This window comes from Salvelinus namaycush, chromosome 5 (assembly GCF_016432855.1).
Source record: "Salvelinus namaycush isolate Seneca chromosome 5, SaNama_1.0, whole genome shotgun sequence".
NCBI classification, from domain to species: domain Eukaryota; kingdom Metazoa; phylum Chordata; class Actinopteri; order Salmoniformes; family Salmonidae; genus Salvelinus; species Salvelinus namaycush.
The window spans coordinates 53,095,996-53,106,804 of record NC_052311.1 but is presented as its reverse complement, the minus strand read 5'-3'; the positions used below and the strand labels follow the sequence as shown (position 1 = coordinate 53,106,804).

Genomic DNA, 10,809 nt, shown 5'->3' with positions numbered 1-10,809 from the left:
GAGTCTTCCCTTTCCCTCCCTATTCCACAATTCTTGTCATTTGTTTTGAATGTCATTCTCAAGTCTTAGCAGTCAAGTCCCAAATCAAGACAGGCAAGTCCGAGTCAAGTCTCAAGTCCTAAAATTTGAGTTTCGAGTCCTAAACAAGTCATAATGTGCTGTTCACCAAATGTAATACCATTTCATATTTTTAACAAGAGTAATAGTTAGTATATTACATTTAAGCAAATCATGAATGCTTTTAAAAATATATATATTCATTATTTTCCAAATAAACTTTATTTCAATGGAAATACATGGGTAGCCATGTATTTCGATCGACTATCGAGGATCACTAGTGGGGCGCAATCGGGCGATGTAAGCTTGTACACAATCGCCCAACCTTAACACGCGCACACACACGCACACGCACACACACTCTCTCTCTCTGTGTGTGTGGTTACAGTAGGCTAACATATGTCAATGGTTTTCAGAACAGCAGTAACATCAGGCAGGATTTAGGCTACCAACTGCCTAGCCAGTTGTAGCTCAATCTTGGGTGCAATGATCACGTTCCCGCACTGACTGACTGTGTGGAGGCTCATTGATTTAATGTTACGTTAAGTTATATATAGCTGTCGGCTATATTCGCCACGACTTATCGTTCTTTGTGCAGCTTCAAATGTCGAACAAAGTTGGAAGTTGTTGCGCCTCCGTCTGTAATTTTCTTCCCACATGTTTTGCAAGTTGGAATCTGTTTTTTGTTGACTACAGTGTAGTCTTTATATCCGACCATAATAATTTGGGGTATCATCTTTCCAAGGGCTCCGTCTGAATTCACCCACCAATGTTCCTCTACACTGCCACGCACAACTTTTTCTCAGCTGGCACAATTTGATTGGCTGCTGTCCGATTCAAATTGTTATCCGTTAAATGAAGAGTTGATGCGCTGCACACTTTTTTTAATAGCATAATTTTATATATTTGGGCTTGGGGAGGGTATCAAGTTAGTTTGAGTCAAAAGGCTCAAGTCCAAGTTAAGTCACGAGTCATTGGTGTTAAAGTCAAAGTCAAGTTGCAAGTCATCATATTTGTGAATCGAGTCTGACTCGAGTCCAAGTCATGTGACTCAAGTCCATACCTCTGGTTTTCTCAACTGAGAACTTGAAGCCCCACCTGTGGGACTAATGTTCAACTTCTCTGATCCTTCTTGAACTCTCCTGACTTTATGGGGAATATTTCTCCCTCTCTTCCAGTGCCCTGTCGTCCGCAAACAAAGACCTCCCAATATCTGTTCTCCCTGAGAGAATACATAATCAATTATAATGGAGAACAACAAAAAACTAATCACACTTCCTTGGGGGGGTAGCATTATCTACCTCATAACTTTCTGACACTGAGCTCCCCATCTACCAAACACGTGGCACTGTGGCAGAGATCTGTATATAATGACGAGATGCTCATATCTCCGCCCTAACAATGGGAGTCGTTGTCCCAAAGGCAGGAAGGCAGGCGACAAGTTTATGTCAAAAATTAACCAATAGAAACGCGTTGGCCTTATTTTGGACAGATTTTGGCGAGAGTGAAACCTCTAGCTTCCCCTCTTCCTCTATGACTGTGATTGCACCCATGTGCCGCCCCATTCAGTGTAGTATTAATCCAGTAGGTGGCACCAAAGACCAATATTATTTTGAAGATGCTTCAGTAAAATAAAACTGCCTAAAATAACAATTTTGAAAAACACAACTAAACAGTTCAAATCTAGTGATACCAATAATGTAAGGTATATCTATGTAAGATCTAATGTATTGGAGAATGAGATGGATTTTATTTTATTTATGTTTTAGCTCCCGAGAGGCGCAGCGGTCTAAGGCACTGCATCTCAGTGCAAGAGAAGTCACTACAGTCCCTGGTTCGAATCCAGGCTGTATCACATCCGGCCGTAATTGGCCCAGCGCCGTCCGGGTTTGGCAGGGTTAGGCCGTCATTGTAAATAATAATTCGTTCATAACGGACTTGCCTTGTTAAATAAAGGTTAAATAAAAATTATGCATTCATCATGTAAACAGCGCAGTTTTAGCATAATGTTTCTCAATCCACCATATCCGCCTATGTCGCACTTCCGCATCTGCCATGAAAAGTGACAGAGCTAGCTAGAGAAGTGTTTGTCAGATGAGACATCCCGAAAATCGGTCTTCTCACAAAACCATATGTAGCGTCCGATAAAAAAAAAAAAAGTATGACCCCTCTATGGAAAGATAAGACTCTCACGATGATATTCTCCGTTTTGTTCTATGACCCCCATAATCTTACTGCCGATCTGCCACCTTTTGTCTGTAGTGTACGAACTGTTTGGGCTACACACTAATATGACCCCTCTGTGGAAAGGTGAGACTCACAAACGCATACATGTGTTATTTTGCTTTAGGATACCCACAGGACTCACAAGACTCGTCTGAAGGTCGCCAGTACCAGTTTAAAAAAATTATGTAAGTATATATGGACACTGTTTAGTGCCAAAAATAATGAGTTAAATACATGTACAAATAAATACAAATAATAATACAAATAAATGTTCCTGATATTTGTTATAGCTCTCAGATATAGGACAGACAGTTAAGAACAAACTTCCTTTAGATTTTCTGGGGGGGACTATCTGTTGTTCCATGTAGTTAATTTGTTATTCAATGCATTTGTATGGGCCAAATACAATTTTTCATCAAATATTTTTTAAATATATTTTTTGGGATTCTTCAAGGGGTCTTAAAATTCAAAATCAAATAGCTAAATAATCCTTGGTATGACCTTCTTAAAATAATTTTACATAGCTTAGTAGAAATCCAGAGCTATTTAACTTAATGTACTAGGTAAGACAACCGCATATCACAATCATTGTAAGTTAAACTTTCCTCAACGAAGCAGCTTTCATCAGAATCAGTACTAGTAAGAAAACACAAGTACAAGTGTTTTAGTGCAAGAAAGGCAAGCATAACAGTAAGGTATTTGTTTTTTCCCTTTTTTTTCTTGCCACTAGGCCAAAGAGTTGCCCTTTATCATCATGTCGGACTGTTTCATGGCAGTGTCACCACTGTAGTGACTTCACTCTGAGTGCCAGGGGAGCACAGGGGGGTCTGCAGTGCTGCTGGGAACACACAGAGGGGTGTCAGTCTCTTCCTGAGGGACCTGAGCAGGGAGGAGAGGGACATATATAATCTTAGTGAATCTAGTCACCTAATCAGAAAGTGACAAAAAGGCTGCGTTTAGACAGGCAGCCCAATTCTGATATTTTTTACACTAATTGTTCTTTTGACCAATCACATCAGATCTTTTTCAGAGCTGATCTGATTGGTCAAAAGACCAATTAGTGAAAAAAATCAAAATTGGGTTGGTTGTGAGATGGTTCTTACCTCTGGGCCGTCGGTACCCGTGTTGCACAGCCCATACGTAATAACCATCACACTGATCAGCATCTCCAGCACCAAGAAACCAATCAGAATGCTCAGCATGCCATTGATCAGGAGCTTCACAGGAAGGAAGCCATGCAGAGACACAACAGAGGAGACATTTACACACCACACCAGCGTCATGGTCATGTTATCAGATGCAGCAACACAGAGCCAATCTACATCTGGCCTTTGCTTGAATTCAGTGGTATTAAAGAAAATACCTACCACCGTGTCTCAGTAGAAATTGGAGTAGGGGTGATCCTCTTTGCAGGGGTATTTGACCAGTTTGTATGGTGTATGCTTGGACATACAGTGCATTCGGAAAGTTCCTGGGGCCCAGTGTTCCTCCAAAGGCATCTGTTGTGACAACTGCAAGGTGGGCAAGCCTCTCTCCCTCTGTCTCCTTCACTGGAACCTTACTGACACACTCACTCACACACTCATTCAACCCCATCACTGAACACACTACTGAACACCTACATTTAAATCAGCTCAGGTCATTAATATCATATTTATTATAATCATATATGTTATAACTCTGATTATAATTTAAATGTAATGAAATATTTTATGTTGTTCTTGTCTAGTACTGTTCTGTATTTTGTCATGTATTTGTATGTTTTATGTGGACACCAGGAAGAGTAGCTGCTGCATGTGGAATAGCTAATAGTGATCCTAATAAACTAAACTGTTACATGATCTATCACAAGAAGCTGAACAAAGGTCTAAATCATAAACCCCTTTACTGATCTACTGTCTATTTTCTCTGTCTGACCAGCTGCGTTCAGGTGGATGGATGTGTCGGCAGCCCCTGGGGGAGTGTGACCTCCCAGAGCACTGCACCGGTACCTCTCCCTACTGCCCCCCCAACGTGTTCCTGCAGAACGGCGAGCCCTGCGAGGAAGGCTCCTCCTACTGCTACAGCGGTGTCTGCGCCAGCTTCAACACACAGTGCCAGATGTTGTGGGGACCTAGTGAGTTACACTATTGGTCAAATGTTCTGGACCCGATAACCATTATGATTGATACCACTGTGGGGAGCTAGTGGCTAGTTATTTGGACTTGTTTCAGTACTTTGACCAAGTACTGTAGAACCTCGAGATCCGAACCCCAGAGTTCTGGACTGACTGGTCAGCTGAACTGGAACTTTTTAAAAGCAACAGAGAATAGTTCCATGGACAAAAGAGTCCTATATACTGCAAGCCCAAAACCCGCCATGGTGAATATCGCAGTCATTACATTCAGTGAGACATTTTACTTCACCTGTGGAAACAGAGGTGACATACTCTTAAAGAAAACACAAATATATTTCCCTTGGTTGACTAATTGACTAAGGGGTTGAGTGATCTTGAACCCAGAATCAAATCGACTACTTGATTACACAAGGTATAAGGGGTTGACAGCGGTTGGTTGAGTTAACAGTTGTTGAACTAGACACCACCCTAGGTGCCAGCCTCTGAACGCCATCTAAACAGCTTTCTCAGAAGTACTGTATGTGAGGTTAATGCCAGCATATACAAGAGTAATTCCACTAAGGAGGACCTACAGGATACATAACATCCTGAACTTTAGAGACAGATCACATACACAATGTGTGGAAGTATCGTTGAACAATGCAAGTGGCATGAATACAAATAGCACAGTTCCAATTTCTTTTTAGTTTAACCTAAAAGACAACTGATCAATATATAGCTGACCCATCCTCCAACAATCAACATGACAAAGACATCTCTTGTAAAGAACCTGTTCAGCTGAAAAAGATTCCCAGCCATGGAGAACATTAGCAGCCCAATGATCATCTCAAACACCTTAGATGTGTGTCGAGTGAGAAAGAGACATAAAAGAAATGTATGAACCGATTACACATTTATAAGCTACAGGCAGTGCATCATGAACGTGACAGAACAGCTACTAATATAGGCATATATAGTACAAAACCACATTCATTCATACCTTCCATCCCTAGTATCCTAACTGTTCTATAAACATCTATGAAGGAACCGAGTGCTCACCCCAGTCTATGGGTTTCCACTGGAATAACTAGACAGCTGTTCCTCTGAGAGGATATTGGAGGGAGGGCATGGCATTCCTTCAAGTTGTAGCAAATTGAACCAAGGCTTGCTCACTCAGTGTTGGGAGGGGTGAAACAGAAAATCTTACCATAGTTAATAGGTGACTACTTAGCTAAGTATATAGGTTACTTAGATTTAAATTAACAGTCCATGCATGACAACATTTTGGTTGTCGTTGGCATGTTACTCCTTCATAGTCTTTACAGGATACTTCAAAGGGTGTGATTGTGAATGTTACTGATTCAGCAAGCAGTCATTTGATTTGTCTTTGTATTAGTTAGCTACTCATAAGGAAAACAAAAATCATCTCTAATTGAGTAATGTGCTGCTATATTGATTTACTCTCAAGCCATATTTTATAATAATGATACAATTTCAGATCACTTACCTTTGCCTTCTGTTAAAATGAATGGGATAAGCAGTTTTTCTTCTTCCAGTAACACACCCAGCGAAGGGTAGTGGTTTGTAGAATGCACTGCCTATCCTGACTGCACATCACTGGAGAAACAATGGGCAAATTTGTTTTGTGTGGCCCGGTTCCCCAAGTGAGCAGGTTTTGCTCATTTTCAACCATTCCATTGGTCCTAAAGACAAATCTCCATCCACCAGGGCACCGGGCCATGCAAAAACAAACTCGCCCAATGCAAGATCACTAATCGACTCCTCCTACTGATCTGTTGGGGGTGAGGCTATTAAATCAGGGATGGATGAAATTGCCCTCATGTCATGAATTATATTTAGCCTACAGAGCCCCGGCTATTAGTAGAGCGTCACTCAACATCCATTCTCAGTTGCACTTCAAGTCAATAACGCAAAAGATGAATGGGTGATTTGAGTGCATGTGATGTCAGGTTGGCATTTCACCTCCAGAAAAGCACTAAACAGTTGGAACCAGATGGAAATAAGGTTACAGTGATCTGTGTAAACTTCTACCAATGTAGACACTATAACACTTGAAGAGGAAATATTCCATTTATTGAATGACAGAATGATACACTGTCAGAAATCAAGATATTAACTCTACAGTAATATGAAATAGCAAACAGAATAACAGTCCTACTTGATATATTAGGAAGCACTAAAGAGCAATACATTCATCAGGACAGAACCATCACCAGGACACGACTGTTCACATTGATGACCAAAACAATCAGACACGTTCGCAATGTGTCACACTTCCTAATGATAATCTTCATGCACAGTTTAGGTAAGCAATTGTGAAATAACGAATTCAAACAAGAGAAACACATGAGTACATAGGGTGTACTACAATGCAATATGTGTTGTAAGAAGTAGGGTGAGGTGTATGGCATGGTTCTGCCTCATGGAGAGTATGGTGGAGCCGGGGTGTCAGAGTCTTCAACACTGCCCAGTAAGGCCACGTCACTGTCGCTCAGGGAGGCCTGGCCGGCTCCGGTGGGGTAAGTACCAGTCTCAACCTAGACCCAATCACAAGGTGCAGGAGAAGCAAGGAAGATGAAGTGAGGAACTAGCACAGACTGGCATCATCTCAAACTGGCCATTCAACATAACCCATATACCCTTCACAATTCTGGGGATTTGAAAGGACTGGATTGGTGCGTCTAAGCAATATGGTGTAAATTCCACCTAGCCTACAAGAGGACTATGTGGAGCTATTCAGTTATTGCTGGTACCTAGGAGTTTACAAGAAGGGGGAGTCAAGAAGCAACAAATGTTATGGGAAAGTTAGGGATTGTAGCAATGTTCTGTTAAAGAGGCAAAATGGTTCATGCCCCACAGCATTACATGTTTGAGCTACTGTAAGACTGTACTTTTTTTTAATGTACAGCTGCTGCACTCTGCCTGTTCAACAGACTGTTAACCTGTTGATGTAAGCGATGACTGCAGCGTTCTCAAGCTTACCATCCCCCGGCCACGGCTCAGGCTGTAGTACCCACGGAGGTGAATGGCTTTCCCAGAGAAGACACAGACAGTGAGGGCCACACAGAGCTCCATCACCGTTAGGACCAGCAGTAGGCCCTTTACCCCATTCAAGACTTTCTGATGCACACAGAGGTAAAACAAGAGGAAGAGGTGTCAATGGTTGGGCTAATGATTTGCATTGTAACTTTAGAAGGATTTACAAGTTTTGTTCAGGTTTCTCATCCTGGTTAAACAATATCAACTGTATCTCGTAAATATATAAAACATTTAATAAGCCTGCAAAGATGTATTTCTCTAGCTCCTTGCAACCTTTAATAAACAGACTGTTTGGAAGCACAGGAGACTGCTGAGGGGAAAACGAATCATAATCATTTCCAGAACAGTGCAAATGGAATGGCATAAAACGCATAGAAACAATGTGTGTGATGTACACTGCTCAAAAAAATAAAGGGAACACTTAAACAACACAATGTAACTCAAAGTCAATCACACTTCTGTGAAATCAAACTGTCCACTTAGGAAGCAACACTGATTGACAATAAATTTCACATGCTGTTGTGCAAATGGAATAGACAAAAGGTGGAAATTATAGGCAATTAGCAAGACACCCCCAATAAAGGAGTGGTTCAGCAGGTGGTGACCACAGACCACTTCTCAGTTCCTATGCTTCCTGGCTGATGTTTTGGTCACTTTTGAATGCTGGCGGTGCTTTCACTCTAGTGGTAGCATGAGACGGAGTCTACAACCCACACAAGTGGCTCAGGTAGTGCAGCTCATCCAGGATGGCACATCAATGCGAGCTGTGGCAAGAAGGTTTGCTGTGTCTGTCAACGTAGTGTCCAGAGCATGGAGGCGCTACCAGGAGACAGGCCAGTACATCAGGAGACGTGGAGGAGGCCCTAGGAGGGCAACAACCCAGCAACAGGACCGCTACCTCCGCCTTTGTGCAAGAAGGAGCACTGCCAGAGCCCTGCAAAATGACCTCCAGCAGGCCACAAATGTGCATGTGTCAGCATATGGTCTCACAAGGGGTCTGAGGATCTCATCTCGGTACCTAATGGCAGTCAGGCTACCTCTGGCGAGCACATGGAGGGCTGTGCGGCCCCACAAAGAAATGCCACCCCACACCATGACTGACCCACCGCCAAACCGGTCATGCTGGAGGATGTTGCAGGCAGCAGATCGTTCTCCACGGCGTCTCCAGACTCTGTCACGTCTGTCACATGTGCTCAGTGTGAACCTGCTTTCATCTGTGAAGAGCACAGGGCGCCAGTGGCGAATTTGCCAATCTTGGTGTTCTCTGGCAAATGCCAAACGTCCTGCGCGGTGTTGGGCTGTAAGCACAACCCCCACCTGTGGACGTCGGGCCCTCATACCACCCTCATGGAGTCTGTTTCTGACCGTTTGAGCAGACACATGCACATTTGTGGCCTGTTGGAGGTCATTTTGCAGGGCTCTGGCAGTGCTCCTCCTTGCACAAAGGCGGAGGTAGCGGTCCTGCTGCTGGGTTGTTGCCCTCCTACGGCCTCCTCCACGTCTCCTGATGTACTGGCCTGTCTCCTGGTAGCGCCTCCATGCTCTGGACACTACGTTGACAGACACAGCAAACCTTCTTGCCACAGCTCGCATTGATGTGCCATCCTGGATGAGCTGCACTACCTGAGCCACTTGTGTGGGTTGTAGACTCCGTCTCATGCTACCACTAGAGTGAAAGCACCGCCAGCATTCAAAAGTGACCAAAACATCAGCCAGGAAGCATAGGAACTGAGAAGTGGTCTGTGGTCACCACCTGCTGAACCACTCCTTTATTGGGGGTGTCTTGCTAATTGCCTATAATTTCCACCTTTTGTCTATTCCATTTGCACAACAGCATGTGAAATTTATTGTCAATCAGTGTTGCTTCCTAAGTGGACAGTTTGATTTCACAGAAGTGTGATTGACTTGGAGTTACATTGTGTTGTTTAAGTGTTCCCTTTATTTTTTTGAGCAGTGTATTTGATACCATTCCACTTATTCTGCTCCAGCCATTACTACGAGCCGTCCTCCCTACTTAAGGTGCCACCAACCTCATGTGTTTGGAAGGTTACTGAGTTCTCTGAAGTTAGCATAAGAAATAAATACAGCAAAATTACATGAACCAGGTCACTTCCATAAATACTTACATATATTGTCCTAACCATGCTTGTGCATTCCTTTATCCTGTCATTCCTTCATCCTGTTCTGGTTGGAATCGGAAGTATAGTTGTCGTCAGTTTCGGTGCAGAAACCATCTTCATGTTTTACAGTCAGCAGCATGCAAATATAGGCAACCCCAGCCAGAGCCACAAGAACACTGACAACATTCACAGCCAGAGTCCCTTTAATCTGACAGGGTGGGAAATGGAGAGGAGGGGAAACTGAACAACTATTGCGTGACAATGTTAGTTTGTTTTGTTTAAAATATATGGACATAGGAAATCCATTAACTGTTCCAATTGGTTACATTTTTGGTTTGTGTGTTTTGGTCTAGAAAAATATCTCCTGTTTTACTTCCTAATAGCAAAGATTTAATTTCTGATATACATCTCAACTTATACATCTAATAAAGTAAACTTGAAGTGCACACTGCTATTAACCCCAATCACAGTGAATGACTTACCAGACTCAAACGTGTTCCTTTCCGGGCAGCCACAGTGAGAGATCCAGAGAGGACAAACTGGAGAGAGTGAGCAACACAGGAGAGAAAGACACTTTAGACCATTGACATATGACGCTAAGGTGATGCTGTCCAATCAACTGCCACATCCAATGTCACCCACTGTAGAGGCCTACACTTTATAGATAAACACAAGTTCTGCTGTCTCCTGTGGGTGTGGGATGCCCTTTGGCCATGAATGCTGATCTGAAGTCAGTTATCCTGCTTGTTCACCTACTTTTCTAGGTTACAATAGGACTACTGTAAGATAGATGATGCCAGATTCACTCTGAGGAAACATCTCTAAAATTGCATGTGTCCGTGTAACAATAAGTGTGTTGGATATTACTTGCCCCCTTGGGACCCAGAACTTACAGCAACTCCCATGAAGAGTGGGAACTGGTCATACAGGATAGGGGAGAGAAGAGCAAACAGGCTCACCACCATGCACACCAATCCAAGGACGATCTGCACAATCTGAGACAACAGTAATTCGGGGGAACATTAAGTAACGATAGTGGAAATGGTAACTAATAGTGGTTAACAGTTTAGCCTAGATGTTTTCTTCTAAATCAAATTGCCCTCAAAGGATGTTAAATATAGATCTCTACAATATCACAGTCGATGATTGAATCCAATGGCAAATGGATGGAATGAGCACTAAAAACAAAGGACAGTAATATTATGTTCTCACCCCAAGAGATTGTGTCTGAACCTGCAGGAACACCCTTGT

The 10,809-nt window shown here is 42.8% G+C and overlaps 1 protein-coding gene across 1 annotated transcript; it reads right to left on the bottom strand.

Annotated features, from left to right (window-relative positions):
• Nucleotides 1–7,389: 7,389 nt before the first annotated feature.
• On the bottom strand, nt 7,390–10,535 carry LOC120047656 (membrane-spanning 4-domains subfamily A member 15-like). The gene is made up of 4 exons (XM_038993200.1): nt 10,452–10,535; nt 10,041–10,097; nt 9,565–9,766; nt 7,390–7,519 (listed from the first exon to the last, which is right to left on the bottom strand). The coding sequence occupies exons 1-3, from the start codon at nt 10,521–10,523 to the stop codon at nt 9,605–9,607; spliced, it is 291 nt and encodes a 96-aa protein (XP_038849128.1). The 5' UTR covers nt 10,524–10,535; the 3' UTR covers nt 7,390–7,519; nt 9,565–9,604.
• Between the last annotated feature and the right edge of the window lie 274 nt (nt 10,536–10,809).

What these genes read in the sequence shown, in the direction of transcription:
- LOC120047656 (XM_038993200.1), bottom strand. Translation starts at nt 10,523, where the DNA reads ATGGTGGTGAGCCTGTTTGCTCTTCTCTCCCCTATCCTGTATGACCAG. An exon ending in CACTCTTCATGGGAGTTGCT is followed by an intron (nt 10,098 to 10,451) that starts GTAAGTTCTGGG and finishes CACTCTCTCCAG; the next exon opens with TTTGTCCTCTCTGGATCTCT. An exon ending in AAGGAACACGTTTGAGTCTG is followed by an intron (nt 9,767 to 10,040) that starts GTAAGTCATTCA and finishes CCACCCTGTCAG; the next exon opens with ATTAAAGGGACTCTGGCTGT.